This window comes from Neopelma chrysocephalum, unplaced genomic scaffold (genome assembly GCF_003984885.1).
Source record: "Neopelma chrysocephalum unplaced genomic scaffold, ASM398488v2 Primary Assembly neopelma1_85, whole genome shotgun sequence".
Classification (NCBI taxonomy): domain Eukaryota; kingdom Metazoa; phylum Chordata; class Aves; order Passeriformes; family Pipridae; genus Neopelma; species Neopelma chrysocephalum.
In genome coordinates, this window is record NW_020897747.1 from 1,613,960 (window position 1) to 1,635,963 (window position 22,004).

General features: G+C 53.2%; 2 protein-coding genes across 2 annotated transcripts in view; one reads left to right on the forward strand and one right to left on the reverse strand.

Annotated features, from left to right (window-relative positions):
• Positions 1-192: 192 nt before the first annotated feature.
• DPYSL4 (dihydropyrimidinase like 4) lies at positions 193-12,477 on the forward strand. Its single transcript, XM_027692255.1, has 14 exons — positions 193-286; positions 2,082-2,170; positions 2,467-2,651; positions 3,492-3,656; positions 5,032-5,093; positions 5,186-5,266; positions 6,793-6,861; positions 6,947-7,067; positions 7,692-7,848; positions 8,064-8,205; positions 8,605-8,775; positions 9,285-9,464; positions 10,510-10,681; positions 11,499-12,477. The coding sequence occupies exons 1-14, from the start codon at positions 248-250 to the stop codon at positions 11,588-11,590; spliced, it is 1,725 nt and encodes a 574-aa protein (XP_027548056.1). The 5' UTR covers positions 193-247; the 3' UTR covers positions 11,591-12,477.
• Positions 12,478-15,251: 2,774 nt separating this feature from the next.
• Positions 15,252-22,004, reverse strand: part of STK32C (serine/threonine kinase 32C) — a 67,496-nt gene continuing 60,743 nt past the window's right edge. The window contains exons 9-12 of the mRNA XM_027692256.1: positions 21,015-21,140; positions 20,751-20,882; positions 20,006-20,073; positions 15,252-19,195 (exon numbers count right to left, since the gene is read on the reverse strand). Coding sequence (XP_027548057.1) covers positions 19,060-19,195; positions 20,006-20,073; positions 20,751-20,882; positions 21,015-21,140 — 462 coding nt within the window. The 3' untranslated portion in view covers positions 15,252-19,059. The remainder of the gene's footprint in view (positions 19,196-20,005; positions 20,074-20,750; positions 20,883-21,014; positions 21,141-22,004) is intronic.

Genomic DNA, 22,004 nt, shown 5'->3' on the forward strand with positions numbered 1-22,004 from the left:
GCGCCGAGCGGCCGCTTCTCCCTCGGGGGACAGGACTGTCACCGGCCCCGCCAGCCCCGGGCCCGGCGGGGGCTGCGGGACCGCCCCGGCCCCGCTTGGTCCCGCTCGGCCCCCACAATCCCCGGCTCCGTCCGCGGCTCCGGGAGCGCGGCCGGGGCGGGCGGGGGGCGCGCACGTAGGCGGGGACGCGCAGCCGCGGGCACGCGCAGGAGCCCCGCACACCCTCGGCGGCGGCGGCGGCGCGGAGATGTCGCACCAGGGCAAGAAGAGCGCGACCCGCACCACGGTGAGGGGCTCCCGTGCGGGGCGCGGGGTGCGGGACCCCCGGGGGCTGCGAGCCGGGGCCGGGGGCCGCGGGTCCCCCCGGCCGGCGGAGATGGAGCGGGGCGGGCGGTCTCCGCACCCCGGGCAGCGCCGGCGGTCCCGCTGCCCCCCAGGGTGGGCGCCCGGCGGTCCCGGCGGTCCCGGCCCGTGCCCGGGGTCGCGCCGTGCGGGGCCCCCGCCCCGCGGCTCCTTTGTTGCCGGCCCGGCCGGACCCGGCGCTTTGTCCCGGGGCCGCCCCGGGGGGACAAAGGCAGGCGCGCCCCTCGGTGCGGCCGCGGGGCTGCCCCGCCGCCGACGCGGCTTCCTTTCGATACTGGGGCGGGAAATGTGCTTGGAAATGCTTTTGTCGCGGAACGGGCTTGGGGGGTCTGAGCATCTTTCCGCCGTGTCCCTGCTCCCCGCCTGGATCCCACGGCCCCAGCCCGGGGGTCCCCGCCGGCACCCCCCGGTCTCCCCGTGGCTCCCCCGGCGCTGCCGCTCGTTCGGAGCCGCGGGTGCTCCCCGGCCGGGCTGTGTGGGAGGGAATTCCCTCCTCCCGGCGCCAGCACTTCCCAGCAGGAGTCGGGAAAAATCCCTCGATAGCGATGCCTTGTTTTGTTTTTTCCACTCCTTGTGCTGTCTCGTGGCAAAGCTCCCTTGGGAACACCCCGATGGGTACGGGAGCCGGGGATCAGCCCCGTTGCTGGGATGGGGGAGCAGATCCTGGGTGTGCGGGGCTGGAGCAGGGGTGAAGATGGGATGAGTGTGAGGATGGGGATGGAGGGAGTTTGAAGATGTGAATGGGATGAGGATGAGCATGGGGGGAGGATGAGGCTGGAGTGAAGATGGGGATGGGGGAGAGGATGAGGGACGGAGTGAGGATGGGGTGGGCATGGGGTGAAGATGAGCCCCACAAGGGGAGGGAGGGACCGTCAGGCTCTCTGTGGGGCAGCAACACTGAGGCTTCTTTGATTGATGTTATGGGACAAGGGAAAACAATAAAGACATGATAAATCTTTGATAGTTCAAAAAACACAATGTAATTCTTTAATTTTTTTTATGCCAGCAGTGCTTTTTTAAACAACCCCCAAATGTTTCCAGGCAGTTTTTCATCTGCTGTGTGGTGCAGCATCTCCAGACTGTGCTGCCACGTGCTCGGGATTCCCTCGGCTGGTTTTGTGCCCAGGCCATGTTCTTTGTGTTGCTTATTTCAGCCTTGTTGATGGCTTTTTTAGCAACACCAGAGAGCAGGAAAGGAATCCTCTGAAATTAGGTTGCAGCTCCACATTGACATCAGTGCTGCTGCTTCCTAAATTTTCTAGTTAAAGATTCTGGGTGAAGATTCTGCAAATCTGACAACTGTGCCAGTGTCTGGCTTTGAAGTGAGGCGAGTCCTCCAGGCTTTATCTGCATCCAGCGAGACTGTGAAAACTAATGAATGGCAATAAATTACCAGGTTAATGAGATGCACTGAGAAGTCTCTGTACCCAGAGCTGAGGGAGGAGGCAGTAACACAGCTAAGAGACGTGGCTCAGCCCTTGGAGCTGGGGGTACTGGTGCTCCCTCTGCTCCCCTGGCTCCTTGAGGGATCTGTGCTCCTCCAAATGACAATTTTATGTTGTTCCCTTTGCAAATGCAGTTGTAGAACAGTCTGCATAGTCACTAAACTGGTGTGATTGCAGGGAAAATATTAAGTCCTAGACTTAATAAAGCTCAGAATGAGTAAAGTGGCATCTAAATAAAGGAATCTTTAAAATAATATGTTTTTTTCCCATTAGAGTGACCAGCTTCTAATCAAAGGAGGAAAAATTGTCAACGATGATCAGTCATTTTATGCAGACGTTTACGTGGAGGACGGTTTAATAAAGTAAGTTAAAAATTTATATTTGGTAATGTAATTTCTTAGAATGATACAATGCCGTGAGATTTGAACAAGGTTCCTTCCCATCATTTTTCTCTTGGAAATTCGTTCCCTTTTCAAAAAAAAGGGCAGCTTTTTAGAGTAGTGACAAGAAAGAGCTACACTGGTGTAGTTCTGCAGCTGGAAAGAATTCCAAAGCACCGGCAGCCTGGGGAGAATCTTGCCCCGCAGACGGAAGTTTTTTTGGCATCTTCACTTCAAAGTTGTTGCCAGTTAACAGGAGATCTTGATTTCCTTTTCAGACAAATCGGAGAAAACCTGATTGTCCCTGGTGGCACCAGAACAGTGGATGCCTATGGGCAGCTGGTGATGCCGGGGGGCATCGACGCCCACACGCGGCTGCAGGCGCCGGTGCTGGGGCTGAGCTCGGCCGACGGCTTCTCCCAAGGCACCAAGGCAGCGCTGGCAGGAGGCACCACCATGATCAGTAAGGGGGAGCACATTCCAACAGGCTTCTAAGCAGAATGTTGTCTAGCAAAATACGCCAGGCCTGGAACCACTGCAGAGATATTTACCCTCGTAGCACAGAAATGTTAATTTCTGCTGGAGAAATCAAAGCACTACGAACCCAATTAAAGGCGTTATGTGCCTTCCAGAACCTGCTTCCCTTGCTGCACACATGTATTAAAAATATATGGCTGCTCCTGGCTCACCTCATCAGAGAACAAACCAGAAGAACACTTTAAACACCTTTTAATATGTTTTGAACAGCTTTGCAAGTGTGTTTTTTTGAGTTTCTCAGCTCTGAGCATGGGTTCCTTTTTTGTGTTAATGTGAAATAATTTTGACCTCTGTTTTGTTCCTGTTCTGGTCCCAGGAACCACTAGTATGTGACTGCAGGACCAGCCTCGACAGTCCTGGCATAGCTCTCCACTGACCCCATAGCCAGTGCTGCAGGAAATAGGAGGAGAGCTGAGGGATGTGATGGGCAGTGGGTGCTACCCTTGGGAAATGCCCCAGAGCACAAGTATGTGAGGACATGGGTTGGTCACCAGCCACTCCCACTGCTGTGCTGGGTGAAAAGAAGGCAGAGTAGCCATAACTTGGAGTTTGCTTGTTCCATTTATATCCCTTTTTCTGGGAAATTCATTACCCATCGTGTTTAATTAGCACTGTAAAATGAACTGGTGTTGCAATGGCCCCTTCTCACAGCGGCAGGTGCCCCTGGGTGCCACAGGGACGCGGTGCCCCTGGGTGCCCCCTGGGTGCCCCTGGGTGCCCCCGGGTGCCCCCTGCCCCTCCCTAACGCTGTGCAGTGTCTCCCCAGTTGACCATGTGTGCCTGGACGCCGGGACCAGCCTTGTGGCTGCCTTCGAGCAGTGGCGCGGCCACGCCGACGGCCAGGCCTGCTGCGACTACGGCCTGCACGTGGACATCCCGCGCTGGCACGAGAGCCTGAGGGAGGAGCTGGAGGCCCTGGTGAAGGACAAGGGTAAGGGCAGAGGGAGCAGTAACCCCCAAACCCACAGTGGGGTCACCACAGGGTTGAGTGGTGATGTTGCTGCTGCTCCACCTGGTCCCAGCAGTGGGGGGACATGGAGGGAATCATCCTTCCTGCGGAGCTGGGACCGCCCCGTCCTTGGCCATCTTGGCACCAGGTTTCTGCTGTAACATCTGGGTCGTGTCACCTCACCTTCAGGCACTCGGCAGCCTGGTCATGGAAAGGGATTTTGGAAACTAAAGGGATGGGGTCAGGCACCCCAGTCTGGACTGCCTGACATACAAAAAAACCATTTAAATAAAAACCTCCAGGACGGGGCTTGGTGAACAAAACTCAGCTTTAGGTGTTCCGTAGAGGCTCCGTTGTGCCTGTAATTCCTGCACATCCTGAAGCATCCACAGGACGTGGTTTGCTGGAAAGCAGGCCACACGGCAGGGATTCATGCATTCATTAATACACATTGCCGTGTTTGGGACTACATTTTCCTTCAGATATGCTAATGTGGAGCTAAATGACTTCAGTGTAATTTGTAGTCTTGCAAGCAAGGGTTTAATTGGCCAATTACCATAGAAATTCGCAGTGAATTTCCTATTAAAATGCAGAGTGGCTGAAGTAATGGAGCTATTCCGAGCTTGGAATACACGTGAAATACATTTTATTTGTCATTTGATTGTAGTTTTGTATTGGTTGTTGCCTCGATATAAAATATAGCAGCAATTCATAGAATCAAAGGATGGTTTGGGCTGGAAGGGACCTTAAATCTCATCTCATTGCACCCCCTGCCATGGGCAGGGACATTTTCCACTATCCCAGGTTGCTCCAAGCTCCATCCAACCTGGCCTTAAACACTTCCAGAAATGGGGCAGCCACAGCTTCTCTGGGCAACCTGTGCCAGGGCCTCACCACCCTCACAGGGAAGGATTTCTTCCAAATATCCCGTTCAACCCTGCCCTCTGGCAGTGGGAAGCCATTCCCCCATGCCCTGTCACTGCAGGCCCTTGCCCAAAGTTGAGAATAAATCATAGACTGAAGCCACCACTGGAGGAAAACCCATCCTGGGAGCAAGGCAGCTGACTGTGCATTTGGATACGGTCACAGAGGGCACCTGAACCTAGACAGGGACCATGGGGTTTTCTTTTTTCTGGTTCAGATGCACCCAGAGATGGGGGTTTATTGTCTTTCACAGCTCCCAAGCTTTGGTGTCAGTTCTTGTGGGGACACTTCTCACTTCAGCCCCTGGCCTTGGTTTGATTCCAGTCTAACCCTCTCCAGCACAACCCCTCGGTTCAACCACCCCTGCTCAGCCCATACCAGGTCGATGAGTTCTCAGTGGGACAACAACCACGTGTCATTTTCTTTTCTCAAGGTGTGAACTCCTTCCTGGTGTTCATGGCTTACAAGGACAAGCTGCAGTGCACTGATGCCCAGGTAGGACAGCAGCATCTAGGGAAAGCCACCAGCCTCACCCTGAATATGGGCAGGGATGGGTCTGACGCTGGGAACCCGCTGTGTCTTGGCAGATGTACGAGATCTTCTGCATCATTCGAGACCTGGGGGCCATTGCCCAAGTGCACGCGGAGAACGGAGACATCATCGAGGAGGTACCATGTTTGTGTCCACTGAGACTGCAGGGCCACCAGGGCACCACAACCAGAGCACCAGGCAGGGGAATCCCTGACCCTGACCCTGCAGTGTGAGCTGGTGCCCCGAAGCCTTGGAGGGAAGGGGCTGGTGGGACCCTGTGTGGCAGCGTGTGCAGACAGAGGAATGTGCAGGAGGATCGGGGTCTCCTGTGGAATCATCAGCGTCCTCATGGATCCTCACATGCACGTGGGTTCCAGCACAGGAATCTGTACGGTTCCCAGCAGGCGGTTTGGGGGGTAATAATGGATGACTGACTGCCTTAAGTGATGCTTTATCACATTATCTGTGTTGTTTAGAAATCTGGGACACTTGGGAAGCTCAGGAGGTTTGAATATTTTGCTATAACACTCGTGACGCTTGTCAGTGCTTAACTCCACCCCTGGCACTTGGGAACTCCTTGGCATCTGAACCTCTGCTCATGGGCATTATTTTTCTTTTTTACCCATAGAAAAGACAATCCTGGCTCCAGCCTGCAGTCAGATACACAAGGAGAAGTTAGACTGGCAATTCCTTCAGATCACAGTCACACTAGTGTTCAGTCTGGTGTGGGAGGAAGGTTAAACTGAAAGCCGAATCCAATCCTTCAAATGGGCTTATTTGAACAAACAGGATAGAGGCTAATTCCCATCTCCCGGGATTTTATCTGAGAAACCTGTTCCTCATCTCACTGTGGAGCATAACGTGACCCCAGGCAGTTCAGTAACTGCAGCAGAATTTCTGTAAACTGCCAGCCAGTGTGGTGACACTGGAGCCCTGGGGACAAATTCAGAGATCTGTGACAAGAACACAGAGAAATAAACATCCTCTAAGAGGGTCCTTTAGAGGATCCTGTGGGATCTGCTCCGTGGTGTTGGATAATGTCCTTGCATTAGTGCCAGCTGAGTGGGAGGTTACATGATACACAACAGCACAGAGGGACAGGGTGAGGGTTGGGCTGGACATCTGCGTTCAGGTGCCATGTGAGTGACCTGGGAGATCCCAGAGGTCATCCCAGGATCTGTCACCACAGGTGCCCTTTCCTCTGTGCCATGTGGTACAGGGACAGGGAATGCTCGGGAGAGGTGGCACTTGCTGCACCCCACTGACAGGCTCTGTGCCCATCTCTGTCCCCTCAGTGGGCTCCTGAGCTGCTCCAGGCAGGCCCAGGTTCGGGAAGCCCCTCTCCCTTTGCTGTAGCTGTACATCAGAGCTCTGACAGCCTCGGGGTTAGTGATGGGTGTGAATCCCCCTCCTCCAAAACTGGGGGTTTGAGGAGTGGGAAGGTCCAGAAGTGCTGTTGGGACACAGAAGTTCCCATCCAGGAATGTTTCCCCAGCACAGGAACGGTCTCTGGGAGTGATACGTGGGGTGTCCCAAGAATATGGTGCCACCTGGGCAGATTCATGAATGTTGCTCAGCCCCTCAGGTGCCTCTGTGTCCCGTGGTACTCTGGATGGGCTGTGCCCATCACTGACTGCTCTTTCCTTCCTCCTCACCCACCCAGGAGCAGAAGAGGCTGCTGGAGCTGGGGATTACAGGGCCGGAGGGGCACGTCCTGAGCCGCCCCGAGGAGGTAACACTGCCAGCCCTCCCACCGAGCTCCCGGTCCCACCGTGCAGAGGCCCTGAGACACCTGTGCCACGTTCTTGTCCCCACAGGTGGAGGCAGAGGCCGTGTACCGAGCCATCACCATCGCCAGGCAGGCCAACTGCCCCCTCTACATCACCAAAGTCATGAGCAGGGGCGCCGCTGATGTCCTGGCCCAGGCAAAGAGGAAAGGTAAAGCTGGTCTGTGTTAGCTAATTGAGCTTCTAAATCCAGCCAGGAATCTCACTGTAACTTTGAGGGCTGATCACTGTTATCACCCAAGCTCTCTCATGCCCTGGGGGCTGAATCTCAGGAGCTGGTTTCCCTGGAAGGATATACCAGAGCTAATTGCTTGGAGCTGGGAAGATTGGAGGGGGTGTGCTCCAAACTGTGACACATGAGAAACAGAGAGTAATTCACTTGTGAGCGTTTGTCATGAACTTAATGAAAAGCAGATCTGGAGCAAGATCCAAATTCTGAGTAGGGGCGGAGTGGGAAGGGCTGGGAGTGATCCTGTGGGGAACAGGGTGGAAGAGGGGGCACAGCCTGGCAGCTGCCAGAGGGATGTGGGTTTAGTTTAAAGGAAGGCTTGTAGGAACATGTGTCTGGTGTAAGGAGAGAACAGACACATCCAGAACTTGCTTTGACAGCATTTCCCAGTCATCTGAGATAATCTAAAGGATTAATGTGATTCTGAAATACTGGGAATGCTGAAATAAGTGGAACTGTCGTGTGTCATCACCGTGTCCATGTCTGTGCTGTGTGAGAGGCCCGTGGGATGTGGTGTGATTGTGCCCATTCCTGATTGCTCCACAGGCACAGTGGTGTTCGGGGAGCCCATCACCGCCAGTCTGGGCACCGACGGATCTCACTACTGGAGCAAAAACTGGGCCAAAGCTGCCGCCTTTGTCACGTCCCCCCCCATCAGCCCCGACCCCACCACGCCAGATCACCTCACCACTCTCCTGTCCAGGTGAGTCCCATGTCACGGGTGCCTGAACATACCTGCCCTGACTGCCTCCAGCCTGGATCCATCCTGATGCCATTTCCAGCAGTGGCATTGCCCATGGAGCCCAGAAAGCCATGGGTGCCCTTCCCAGTCTGCTGGGAGAGGGGGGATATCCTGGCCAGGGAGGTGGCCTTGGCACCAACAGTGCCCCCCGTGACCCTGCCCTGTCCTTCCCCCAGTGGAGACCTGCAGGTCACTGGCAGTGCCCACTGCACCTTCACCACTGCACAGAAGGCCGTGGGCAAGGACAACTTCACCCTCATCCCCGAGGGCACCAACGGCATCGAGGAGCGGATGTCGATCATCTGGGAGAAGTGTGTGGTAGGTGCTGGAAGAGCGAAGGTGGGGTGTGAACACACATGAGCTGTGCCTGTGCTCAGGGCTGTCACAGCCTCCTGAATTCAGACCAGCTGGGAGGGTGACACCGTCTAGACACAACTTCAGAGAACTGCTGCTGAGAGACTGTGACACACAAATCCTTCACAGTGTCTACCTTAAATTTCAGGAAAAATAAGATGTGTCTTCTATCCTTTAGCCCACAGGGTCAAGGCTCAGCTCCCCCCTTTCCCCTGTAACCACACCCTGAGGCAGTGCAGACCCTCACAACCACATGGGCACGTGGGTGGGTCCAGCAGTTCCTCCAGTCATGGGGAGGGACTGTGCCTGTGGCGGGCACAGGGCCATCTCCATCGGTGATCCTTCCTCCCTGCTCCTTCCCAGGTCCCTGGGAAGATGGATGAGAATGATTTCGTAGCAGTGACCAGCACCAATGCTGCCAAGATCTTCAACTGCTACCCTAGGAAGGGGCGCATCGCTGTGGGCGCCGACGCAGACTTGGTCGTGTGGAACCCCAAGGCTACTAAAATCATCTCAGCAAAGACCCACAATTTGGTAAAATATTTTTAAAATTATTTCCTGGAGCTGGGTTTAGAATCAGAAGAGAGCTGGACAGCAATGCATGTCCTCAGAAAGGTCAGATCGTTCAGCAAGGGAGGAGCTCTCTGTGTGGATAAAGTGATGAAGGACCTTGCATTTGCTTTTAACATACAAGGAAAATATCCTTTGGTTGCTGTAAAGGGTGGCATTGGTACTGAGTGACCACTCTGAGGCTGGGAAATCTTAAGGTCAGTGTATTCTCTGTGGATTAGAAAAAGGTAAGCGCTGAACTTGGTTTAAGTATTGAACTATTGGTACAGTTTGAGTGGTTTTAGGGTTTAGTTTCTCCATCCCAATTTGCTCCAGCTCATCCCATTGGAACTTTTTATTCAGAATATGAAGGCTTAGTTGGTTCCAACTGATGGTGCATGAGGAGCCGTGTGCAGAAATGGGGGGGATTGTTGGCTGTCACCTCCTCCTCTTAAATCCTACCAGGCCTGAACATTGGGTTTTGGTTTTTCCAGAACGTGGAGTACAACATATTTGAAGGCACCGAGTGCCACGGGGTCCCGACTGTGGTCATCAGTCAGGGAAGAGTTGTCCTTGAAGATGGAAACCTGTGTGTCACCCAGGGGTTGGGTCGCTTCATTCCTAGAAAGACATTCCCAGATTTTGTTTATAAAAGGATAAAGGCAAGAAACAGGGTAAGGAGAATTTTATTTGCCATAATCCTGTATTTTCACCACAGTCTCTTTACATTAGTGTGTTCGGGTCACTGTGATGGCAAACCTGCAACAGCAACAGTAATATTATTAATGTTATTTCTTCCTAGGCCTTGGAAATCTGTCTGTTGTCAGGTAACTGCTGTGGTGCGGGGCCTGGCACCTCAATCAATAATTCCTAGTGCAGTATTAGAGCTCATAATGCCAGTTTTATTAGTATCATTTGCCTATTATAAAGTTAGAAAGCAAAAATACAACTTATAGCAAAGTGGGGTTTTTTTGTTTATTGAGGTAGAGGGAGGAATTCCTCTCCTACTTGTGCTAGAGAAGTTTCTGTTACTGTGTTCCCAGTGTTTGCTCTGCAGCCGTCGGAGAGTGAGGTGTGTAGGTTCCGTAGGTACTGGAAACACAGTAGGATAAATCCTCCTGTGTGCTGGCACAGCTTTTTAAGGAGACACAAAGACATGCAAATATGCAAAAAGCTTCTTAACAGCTCTGCCCTCCTTCCCTTTTCCCTGTGCTATTGCAGGCAGTTCCATGCTGCATCCTAGATGGAGGCAGGGCAGGACTCAGTTACTTACCACTTACCTGCAGAGGCTCCGGGGTGCCTGAGGGTGCCTGGGGGTGTCCAGGGTACCTGGAGTCAGGGCGAGATGGGGATGGGGCTGTGCCAGCTCCTTGCAGAACGGGAATGGGACTCAGAGAAGCCCCATCCCTGGAAGTGTCCAAGGCCAGGTTGAAAGTCTCTTTAAGACCATCCAGTCCGACCATCCAATCCAACCATCCCCCAGCACTGCCAAGACCACCACTAACCCACATCCCCAAGTGCCACATCCACATGGCTTTTAAATCCCTCCAGGGATGGAGACTCCACCCCTGCCCTGGGCAGCTGTGCCAGGGCTGAACAGCCCTTTCCAGCAAGAAATTTTCCCTAATATCCAACATGAGCCTCCCCTGGCACAGCTTCCCTCTTGCCCTGTACCTGTCCCTACTCGTGCCTGACCCCTGTGCTCACTCTCCCCCCCAGCTGGCCGAGGTCCATGGCGTTCCCAGAGGGATGTATGACGGGCCGGTCCATGAGGTGCCAGCGAGTGTCAGGGCCGCAGCGCCCACGGCCACATCGCGCCTCGCGCCCGGCGCCGGCAAAGCCCCAGCTGCCCCCGTGCGCAACCTGCACCAGTCGGGGTTCAGCCTCTCCGGTATGTGGGGGGGCCCAGGGGCTGGTTTGGGTGGGTGTGAGCAGCCAGGCAAGGCTGGGAAATAGAAACTGCATTTCTGCTCAGCAAAAAGCAATTTGTCCCGTGGCAGCAGCCAAGGGCCCGAGTACAGCACCGATAGATCTGTAATATTTTACAGTACCTGTCTCAAGGCACAAAGCCTGGCAGGGGCTGCAAGGCTGCTCCATGGAGAGTGGAAGCTGCAACCATGGGCAGGGGGAGGAGGAGGCTGGAGGTGATGGAGTCACCGCAGCCCTGCCCGGGTCCATGGGACGCTGCCATGGCTATTGGTGGGTTGGGACTTTAGCCCCAGCTGCAAGTGGGGTTGGAAGTGGCTGGGTTTGTAAAGATTGGCCGAATAACTCCGTCTCCAGGAACCAGAATAGTAATCCCTCTGGTCTTTCCTCGTGAGCAGGCAGTGACTCAGCATCATTCATCCTGCAGAAACCTGCCCAGCAGCTGTCGGGAGCTTGGAAAGCCAATGCTCTGCCCTAAAATGACTTCCATATTACTTTTTTAGCTGACTGGATCAGATGGATCCCATGTTGTTGGATAAATGTACATGGCCCCACATTTTATTATATACAAACTTTATTTACAGGAAAGCCATTTATAACATTTTCCAGAAAGACACAATACAGAATTAAGAAGTTCAGTCAAATACAGCCATTCCTAAGGGTACTATGACAGCAGAGTGTCCAAAATTATATATGGTGAAATTGCTGGTATTTCCCACTGAGGAAACACTGTGTGGTGTGTGCATTTAAAGTGGGACTCGCCCCTCTTTGCTGTCCCCCAGGGTCACAGGCAGATGACCACATTGCCCGGCGCACGGCGCAGAAGATCATGGCCCCGCCGGGCGGGAGGTCCAACATCACCTCGCTGTCCTGATGCTGTCCCTGTGCCACCATCGTGCCAGTCCCTGCCAGCGCCACCACCAGGGTCCCACCGGGGCCAGGCCAGCCAGGAAGGGGACGGTGGGTGCCCTCCGTGCAGGGTGACTATGAGCTTGTCAGCTGTCCCAGCCCTTCCCTCGTAGGTAGAAAGTAGAGTGACCCCTGAGGTAGCACTCCCAGCCTGGATAGTCCCGTCAGTATTCCTTCACTAGCTGCTTGGAAAGCCCTTCCCCGTGCATGTGGCACCATGATGTCCCCAGGGCAGCGGGCTCAGCCCTGCTGGGCTGGCTGGGGGCCGGGGCAGAAATGAAGGCGCATCCTGGCTGGATCACGCTCCTTTCCAGCAGCATCCACTGCCCGTTCTCATCGAAGAACTTCCAACCGATGAGCAATTCCATGGTTTCCATACAGTCAGTCACAACCCGCCTGTCCACAGTGCTCCAGTGCTCCAGAGCAGCCTTGGCTGTACTCCTGGAGCCACTGTCATCACACCTGTGAGCCACCCCTGTCCGTCTGTCTGTCTGTCCCTAGCTGATCACAGCTCCAGGGGTGGGTGCAGGCCCCGTGTCCCAGGGCAGAGCGATGCTGGCTCTCTGGAACTCGGCCATGCCGTGGGCCTGTGTCCTTCTGTCAGCCTTGTTTTTACAGATTATTTATACAGTTTCTCAAGAACTGAGTGTGGGTCCAGTACCCAATACCAGGGCTCATTTGGAGGCCGGGTGCCTATGGCACACTCTTTTATAAAGGCTATTATAACCTGCTTATTATATTTAAAGGTGTGTACATAGAGTGAACCTCTGGCCACAGAGCCATGCATGTACCTCCAGGAACAGCTCGCCATTCCCGTCTGCTCCTTGCTTGGAATAAAGTTGGTTAGAAACCAATGGTGGCAGTGGTTGATCCTCCTGAGTCTATTTTTGTGTTTTCTTCCTTTGGGTTTTTCTGTGTGAGGATTGTACGATCCAGTCCTGACTTGCAGGTTACTGTGCTCCCCTTGGACAAAGGGAGAGGCTCCTCATCCGCTGTGTGGGCCTCAGGCAGGATCCCACCCTTCTCCTCAGCCGTTCCGCTCACCCAGGGTGAGCTCAGCCGGGCTGGGGGCTGCGCAGCCGCCTGACCCCAAACCCCTCTGGTTTGCAGATGAACTCACAGCACCGGGAGTGGGGGCTGGTTTGTCCCACTAGGTCAACTCTGCTCCCAGTGCCGGTGAGACGCCGTCACAGTGAGATGCTGTGACATGTCCGTGAGATGCCAGTTTCCCTCAGGCAGTGTCAGGCTTTGGTCTCCAGCTCTGTCTGAGCAGGGAACAAGAAAGGGAAAAGGGCTGTGGAAGCACAAGCAAACATCTGCTCCATGGGTTGGAGCTGGAATTGCACGTATAGTGGCTCCAGATACACAAATCCATGAGTTAGGTAGGAATGAATGTATTATTACCTGAACCCACAAATGTAAACCAGGGAGCGATTTATTTTTTGGTGGGGTTTTTTTGATTATCTGATCTGACCTACATCTCACAGCTTAATGCTGCAGTAGCTTTTGCAGCAAACACATGGGAATGCATTTATTCGTATGTTTTATATTTAGTTTAAACTTATTTGATTTCATTTGTTTGTTTTCTGATTTTTCCTGCAATTGCACCAAGACAATTAACATCTAGTGGAAGATGCCCCTGCCTGTGGCAGGGGGTGGGACTAGATGAACTTTAAAGTCCCTTTCAACCCAAACCATTTATGATTCTGTGATCTATTTTCTTTCTAAATAGAGCTTAAAATTATGGCAGTAGGAACTCCATAAGGAATAGGAGAAACAGAAGTTACAGTCTGCTGGCAGTGACCTCCCCACCACCTCAATATCCAGGGGGTGAAAGGGACACCCCAGCACTCTCAGCTTGGTAGTACTTAACAAAAGTTCTGTGGTCTCTGTCCTGGAAATATCCCTTTTCCCACAGTTGGGCTGGTTAGTGCCAGGTCCCACAGATGCCATCCCCTCTCCCACCATCACCTGGTTTTGTTCACCCACTATGCCAGTCCAGAGCCCAAATCCCACCACCCCTTCCCTTTGGGGGAGGGTTTGCATTTATTCCCTCTGTCAGGGAGCTGTTGGAGCCGGCACAGCTGCCCCAGCCTACTCCTAATGCAGGGGTCAGAGCCAGGAGCATCTCTGCAGCTCTCCCAGTGCCAGGAGATGCTGAGCCGAGCTCCACAGCCGCCTGCTAATGGAGCCAGAGCCTCCAGGAAACAAACCCCTTCGTGGCACCAACACAGTCTGGCCCTAATTCCTTTGGACAGCTTTCCTGCAGGCTCTAGGTCAGGGACGCTGGGGAGACGCTCCGTGCCCTTGACCAAGGGCACATCCCCAGCTCTGCGGCACCGCGGCTGCGACAGAGGAGCCCTAAATTTCTGCACTTGTGCCTGGAGTGGGGATGGACCTCCGGATTCCCTGCAGGACAACAGTGCTCCTAAGGGACAGAATCAGCTGGCAGAGGCACCAAACTATTCCTACACTTATCTCAAATTATCCCTGCCTTTCCATGCTCCCTGCAGCTTTTTTATTCATTTTTATTTTGCATGGAGTGTTAGGACAAGGGGGCAGGGTAAGATGGGATATTGGGAAGGAAATCTTCGCTGTGAGGGTGGTGAAGCCCTGGCACAGATTGTCCAGAGAAGCTGTGGCTGCCCCTGGATCCCTGGAAGTGTTCAAGGCCAGGTTGGATGGGACTTGGAGCAACCTGGGCTACTGGAAGGTGTCCCTGCCCATGGCAGAGGGGTGGGACAAGATGCTTGTCCCTGGAAAAGCTGGTTCCCACAGTTTAGGCACAGAGATAATGGCACAGGGCAGGCAGACACTGAGCACTCCTGGCTGCCATGGAGGTTTAAGTCCATCAGTTTTCCACCCACTGTATTTCAGTGTGGGAAGCTGCCCTCACCCTGTGCCCTTCACCTTTTCCCCCCTGTAGTGAATGACCTGGCTTGACGGGTGTCCTTGGTCCTTGGGGACACCCATGGACAGCTGGGAATGCCATCCCAGAGGCATCAAAGCAGAGGCGCCCGGGCTCTGCAGAGAGGGACGAGCTCAGACTCAGACAGCTCAGACTCAGACATCAATTCGTCTCGTTCCTTCACGCCTCCTTTGAAGTCAGGAGGAGCCTTCGTAGCTGCTGCCTGCGCTGTGACCCAGCAGCAGCACGTCACTGAGCGAGAGAAGTGATTCCTGCACTGAGGAGGGATGAGAGGGGAAAAGTAGAAATCTCCTGGCACTCCCAGAGCTGCTTTTACCGAGTTTAAGATACAAAATCCAGGGCTGTGTAAGGGGAAATACCAAATCACTGTGAGCCACCGCTATCGTGTCCTCCCTGCCGCAGCAATGCCGGGGTCCTACCACCATCCCCTCCCACCCTCAGCCCCATCCTGCTGCTCCCAAACCACCCACCTGTCCCAGGCCCCAAGCTCTGTCCCCTGAGTACCCCCAGCCCCATCCTGCTGCTCCCAAACCACCTGCCAGCCCCAGCACTGACAGCAGCAGGGCCAGTGGTGGCTCCACACCAGCAGGGCATCCCAGCAGCCCTGGGTCTGGCTGGGCTCCAGAATTCCAGCATTCAGGTGTTTCCATGGTTTCATGGATCTACAGCTCAAAACCCTGGAAACGACACCAAATCCTTGGCAATGTTAAAAATACACATTTATTACTCCACATGTGCAATGGCTTCCGGCAGTATCTGCAAAAACACAAACTTGACATAACTTAAATGTTCCGTGACATGGTAAAATTGTCATGCAAGAAAATTACAGGAATGTATTAACATAAAATACAAAGATATATTTACATATATATGCACTGCAATAATTTTAAAAAAATACCCTACCAAGGCAACAGGATTTCAGCACTGTCCAGGGTCAAGTCCATATTATTGGCATTTCTGCTATTATTTTATTACTCTTAGTCTCTTTTTGGCAAGCTCTGGAGTAATAAAGAATTGGCAACAGAAGAAACATCAGGACCTGACCTGACTTTTGTCTTCTGCACAAATTCCCAGTGAAGGCTGTGGAATTCAATGGAAACACTTAAAAATATGCAACTTTGCAAAACTTCGTAACACAACAGAGATAAGAAAACAATCTCATGGCAAGTGATTAAAGGAGAATAATTTATAGGTGCTGTAGACGTTTCACAGCGGATAATGGCACACGCTGTATAAATCTGTCATACAAAAAATACAGGTATTTAAATATTTATATCCAGAAAATTCCTGTGTTCTGGTTGTAGTGGAGGTGTAACCCAGAGCTGCTAGTGATGCCTTCCAGGCTGGGATTTGGGACCAGGGCTATGTCACAACTTCACTGTGAGGTTTGCTCAACATCTGGCATCAGCCAGGGCTCATCCAACACCAACGGCAACAGAGGCACTGGCACCAGCAATGGTGGGAAACCCCAACACATCCCCAGGAATCCATTGTGGAGGGGCTGAGCTGGACATGGGACACCCTGGAAGGAGCCACAAAGACATGGGGCCAGCAGGACCACGCTTGGCTCAGTCAGCACCAGCTCGTTACTGGGACACAGCGATGGGGACATGACACGACAGGGGCCCAGAGCGGGGCCCAGCAGGGACGAGACGGCCCAAGCACTGAAACCCAGCACAGGGGTTCTGACAATGAAGCAAACACTGATCTGTTTTCCATCACTTCTCCCTTTTCTAACTGCTCTTTCTTTACCATTTCTCCTCCAGGGACTGGGTAGAAACAGGCGTCAATGGAACCCAGCCCTGATGGGCTCTGGTGAGGTTATACCCAAGCATCACTTTGGACCAACACTGAGCATTTCAGGGACGTGTTCACAGTGTCTCTCCCACCTGGTGCAATGATCCCAGAGCTCTGTGTCCTCGTACTGTTCTCGGGGATTCAGGTTCAGCAATGACTGAGGCAAAAGCAGCGCGTCCCCAGCACATTCCTGGGGATGCGCTGCTGGATTCCAGGGGCATTTCCCAGGCAGCCAGGATCTGCCCGGAATGCTTCCCCTGGGAAGGAGCTGTTCCCTAGCTTTTCCTAAGAAGCTCTCCCGGTTTCTGCCAAGTGCTGCTGAGATGTCTTGCACAATTCACCCAGGAGGAGGTGTGCTGCAAAGGGAGCAGATGACTGACACAGAGGGGGTTTGGGCTGAGAAGCCTCCATTTCAGAAGTGAGTCAGCTCCTCCCCACACACATCAACCCCACCTCAGGGGCCCTTGTCCCTTGTCCTAAGGTAAGCAACGAAAATGTCAATTAGACATGTCATGTAATTGCCAACAGCTCTCCTGGCCTGGGAGCTTCTGGTTGAATAGGATCTATCTGCACCTCTCATATGCAGGATGTTTTGGTCAAAAAATCGGTGACTCTTCTCATCATTCTGATAGTCCAAACTTTTGTTGTTATTTACAGAAAGTTGCTAAATAGTGAAATGGAATTCACTGAAACTATCCATGCCAGTGGAGTTAATCACCTGTAATTCATAACCTCTGAATAAATACATGGTTTGATCCTCATCTGCTGCACTGGGATAGGGCCGGGTGCTCCAGCTGAGGGATGCGGGATGGAGGACATGAGGTGTGTGCAGAGAGACACAGGGTGAGGAACAGGCTCCCCACAAGGAGAGCAGGGGCTGCTCAGCACAGAATGGGCCAGAGCACATGGCCTACCTGCACACACGGGTGTGCTCTGATGGGTAGGAGAAGGTAATTAGGCCACCCTGGTATCCAGTAAACAGACTGGAAGTTACTGGAGATGGAAAGGGTAGGTCCCTCAGCATAGCCCAGGATCAGAACTGGGGTAGGTGCCCTCCTACAGCTGGGAAAAGGAGCAGGAGAACACATTTATTTCAGCCCTCGCTCACTGAACAGCCCAGCCCTCCTGAGCTGTCATTAACACAGCTCCTAACGAGGCACAGGGTGTGCAGGGACCCGTGGGTGACACGAGGGCCTCCCAGTGTGACCCTGGTCCCTCATCACGCATGGCAAGGGTGAGATGTTCATCCCCCCAGGTCTGACAGCACCTGCCTTGTTCTGTCCTGAAAATAACTGCGCAACTGGACCCAGCGCTCCGGCTCCCCTCCTCCTGCACACCTTTAGAGACTGCCCCGAAAATGTGCTTCTGCACAATTTTAGCCATGCAGTAATTCCCACATAAAACTGTGGAAGATGCACGGGCCGTGTCACTGCTCATATCAGATGGTTTCGTACCATTTAACACCTTTCTGGTTTATTTGTGGAAACAAAAACTGCAACAAAACTTGTCCTGAAAGAATCTGCATTTGTCAAAAACTTTTCCCATCCATTTTTGCATTAGGAATATCCAGTAAGGATGCAAACACTGCAACCTCCCAGTGTCTGGCAGCAAAGAGCTGTTGATGGTTTGGTGGTGCCTGCGTCCCACCACACCCCTGGGCACCACAACAGCTGCAGGGCTCAGTTTTAGCAACAGTAACCAAAAGCCACTCTATAGCAGATTAAAGAATATATGAAGGCTCCTAAAACAAGAAAGGCAACATCCAGAGCTGGAGTAGGGGAAGGAGACCTCCCATCTTATTACGCAGTTAAGACAGGTATTGGTAAATTATATACAGTACCTGTATTTTACACTGAAAATAAAGTAAATTGAAGGGTGCAATAAGATATTTCTGTCTTTCATAACCGAGCAGCCTTGCAAGGCCACTCATTCTGCCTCCAGCTAAACCTGAGCCTGTGATAAACTGTGTCCTCCAAACCCAGGCAGACAGAGCCAGACCCTCCAGTCCATCCCACAGCCCCCGCTGCCTGCAGCAGCCACGTGGAGAAAGCAAATATTTTAAATACATTCTGCATCTCAAATACACATTGAACCCATTATACACTTTACCCAGTCCCTGAAGAATCCATGGAGTGCACAAAAAACATTTATTTGCCCGGAGTCAGGAAAGGAACTGACAGGTGACGCAAGGACAAGGAGGTGCCTGGGACGTCCTCACGTTGCAGGACTCAAACAGCTGGAGGCTCCCAGGAGCTGGTGCCACCCACCACAGACTGGAGAGGCCTCAGGGCTGCTACAGCTTGCACAGGGATTGCTTGTCCCCACCCAACCCTTGTGAACAGGGAAAAGTCAAACTTGAACCACCTCTTCAGCCTTCCTCCCTGCTCCGTGTCTTCCCCTGTGGGACCCAAGGATGTGGCTTCTTTCCTTGTCCACTCACTGCATTAAAAACTGCATTAAATTAGCAACCTGACATTAAAACAAGAAGTTGATCTCCCCTTGGCAAGTTGCATAGGCAGTGTCTTCCCCTCCGACGTGCCGGGCTGGCGCTCCATAACCCAGGAGGGCAGTTCTGTATGAACTCTCTGTCTCCAGCTCTGCAGGACGAGCTGTCGGTGCTCTCGGGTGGCAGCGGGGTCGGCTCGGGTGCTCAGCGCACCTGAGGCAGGTGAGCGGCGCGGGCGGAGACCCTCGCCCGGGGCTCCAGCCTAACTGCTGCCCGAGGAGCACACGGAGCTGCACATGTGCAGGTTGGAGGGCTCAGACTCAGCCTCCGCCTCGGCTTCGTCAGTGGTCTCGGAGGCAGACACGGACTCACTCGGCTGCTCTTGGCTCTTCTTTAGTCTGCAGGAGCAGAAGAAGCAGGAGTTATCAGGCACCCTCAAACCAAAACCCCCCAGAAGGAGTGGGGTGAGGGTGGTCTGCAGCCATGAGCGCACCCCAGGCTGCCCTCCCACTGCTCGACAGGGGCCTACTGCAAACCCACGGTGAACAAGAGGAGGCTTCCCAGGGCACACAAAGAGGTGATGACAGAGGCCAATGTATCAGCAAACCACACTGAACTGCTCTGAAACATCCCAAAATGGCTTGAGAGGATTCAGCTCACCCAGCCACAAGCACCTGCACTGCAGTCAGGCTCCCACCCCCACCTCCTCCATGGAGCCTCCTGCTATGCTTATGGACCAAATATTCCCAAACTCAGGGTAGCAGCACTTTTAATCCAGTACTTTCACTGCCTGCTCATGCCCAGCAGAGACTTTAACACCTTCATAAAATCATTCAGGTTCAATATCATCAAGTCCAACTTTCCTCGCCTTCATTTCCCAAAACATCATCTTCTAAAAGCAGGATGGGCAAGGAGATGCCATGGGGAAACTGAAGCAGTGTCACACACATATGTTAAATCCCAGAAGTCTCTCCGCAGCATATTTCATTTAATGGCAGTGATTAATAATCCCTGATCTTGTCTCCCTTTGTGGGAGCTCAGAGCCATTTTTCACACACAGGCAGCACCTGAGTTCCTCAGCTGACAACAGTCACCTGGGGCTAAGCCTGCAGCAAGGTGCTACAAGCTGTCAGGCGCTGAACTCTGATTCCTAAGGGAAGTGAGGAAAAAGAGTATTTTTCCCTAAAAAAAACACCCAACATACTCACTTCTCTCTGTTGAAGATGACAAAGTCCTGCTGGATAGCTTCAAGGCATTCCTGAAGATAGTCATTTTCCTGTTGAAGAAAAACAAGACATGCATAAGCTGCCCTGTTTGCATCTCATTGCTGCCTGCAGCACCCCACCACTCCCAGCTGTGTGCAGAAGCCTCCAGATGTGTGCAGGAGACCTCCCTACCCCAAACCTCAGCACAACAGCTGGAGGCAACAGGGCTGGTTGCCACGTGGCTTTCACCAGGGGCTTGTGTCATCCACAGCAGCAGTTTTCCACAAAACACAGATCACACCATTCCCCACATAAACACAACACGTTTATCCATGTATCCTGTATTTTGGGAGTGCTGTCAGCCCAAAGGAAGGACAGCCAGCGTGGGGAGAGCCCAGCACACAGCCCACATGTGCGAATCCCTGCAAACACACACAGGGAGCTGCTGCCTCGTCCCCAGGCACACGTGGTCCGGGGCCGTGTGGGGACACGGGGACACTGGCTACACACACCTCAGTGCCCAGACCTCTGCTGCTCATTTAATTTTCCAAAGTACAGATTACTGCGAAAGACTTTGATCAAACTTCCATAAAAAGAATGCTTGGTTGGCAGAAAGACTCCAATGGGGAAATGCTTTTATCAAACTAAACCCACAGCTCCTGCAGTGCAGCAGAAACAGCTGTGACACCCCCCCAAATCCAGCCACTCAGCCTTTTGCCGGCTGGATGCTACCCCACAGAGCACGTACAGACTGGGAGCTGTCTTTGCTGTTATCTCTCGACTTGTTCTTTGCAAGTCTCTTCTTCTTCTTGTGCAGGGGCCTCGACTCCAGAATCATCTCCTCCAGCTCAAAGGTGGGGTCGCAGTGCAGGCGGCCCTTCTGCAACACAATGTGGCATGCATGTCAGGAGCAGCAGAGACTCAGAAACCACCTCCCCACGGGAAACCCTCTGCTGTCACATTGGTTCCTTTAATAGGAGAAGTGGTCCCAACGCAGATCACTTCTACTCACATTGGGGACGAAGCCTGGCTCCACACGCTTCCCGCAGACGTCGCTCCAGACCACACCAGACAGGTACGACGAGGCCTGGATATCGCCCAGGCAGGAGAAGCGATGCTCAGGGTTCACTGTCAGCAGCTGGAGAGGGAAAAACATCAGAGAGAAAAGTATTGGAGGGAAAAAGCACTGGAGGGAAAAGCGCTCGTGTCAGAGGAAAAAGACAAAGCACCCAGCACCATCCTGCCTGGGACAACTCAGATAGTTCAGACATGCAGGAGCATTTCTGTTATGGGAAATACATAACTTACTACAGGAAAAAACTTTAGAAAACGTTCTGGAGGTTGTGAAACTGAGTACTATGAGCTCCTGGACAGAGTGGGTTTGCTGCCCCCCATGATCCCAGGATGCACGACCCTTTCCTGCAGCACTCAGCACTCTCCAGGAGCCCCATTCCCTCTGGACCAGTTCTTGCCGTTTTCCCAGACCACCTAGAATTTGAGACTTGACCCCTCAGTTTGGGCATCTTCAACTGACCATGTCTGGTCTTCCAGCTGACAGGCACCTACAGTGGGACCTCCACAAAATGCCCATCTGGAACTGTTTTCCTTAAGAAACTGGACAGTGCTAGGTACGCTGATTCTAGGTGGTTACAATGTTTTTCCAGAAAAAAAAGCCAGTACGGGGTGTTTCTCCAATGCTGAAGGTGATGCTGCACGGGGCAGGTGACGGTGGCTGTACTTGCAGCCCCACAATCTCAGGGATGCTGTGAAGGCTGAGTGGACAGGATGCAGGGCTGGGGCACCCCAGCGCTTTGGGGGGACATGGGGGTCCTTCTCGGCTGAGGGGGATGCTGGCGCGTTCCCGGTGAGAGGATTCCCTGGATGCCCAGCAGATGGCAATGCGAACCTGCCGAAAGCGCCGCCGCTGCCTCCGCTGGAAACGCTGCTCCTCGTTAAACCGAAGCCAATTCTACAAATTGCCCGCCCAGCATTAACTCACTCC

What these genes read in the sequence shown, in the direction of transcription:
- DPYSL4 (XM_027692255.1), top strand. Translation starts at nt 248, where the DNA reads ATGTCGCACCAGGGCAAGAAGAGCGCGACCCGCACCACG. An exon ending in GGCCCTGGTGAAGGACAAGG is followed by an intron (nt 3,657 to 5,031) that starts GTAAGGGCAGAG and finishes TCTTTTCTCAAG; the next exon opens with GTGTGAACTCCTTCCTGGTG. An exon ending in GTCGGGGTTCAGCCTCTCCG is followed by an intron (nt 10,682 to 11,498) that starts GTATGTGGGGGG and finishes GCTGTCCCCCAG; the next exon opens with GGTCACAGGCAGATGACCAC.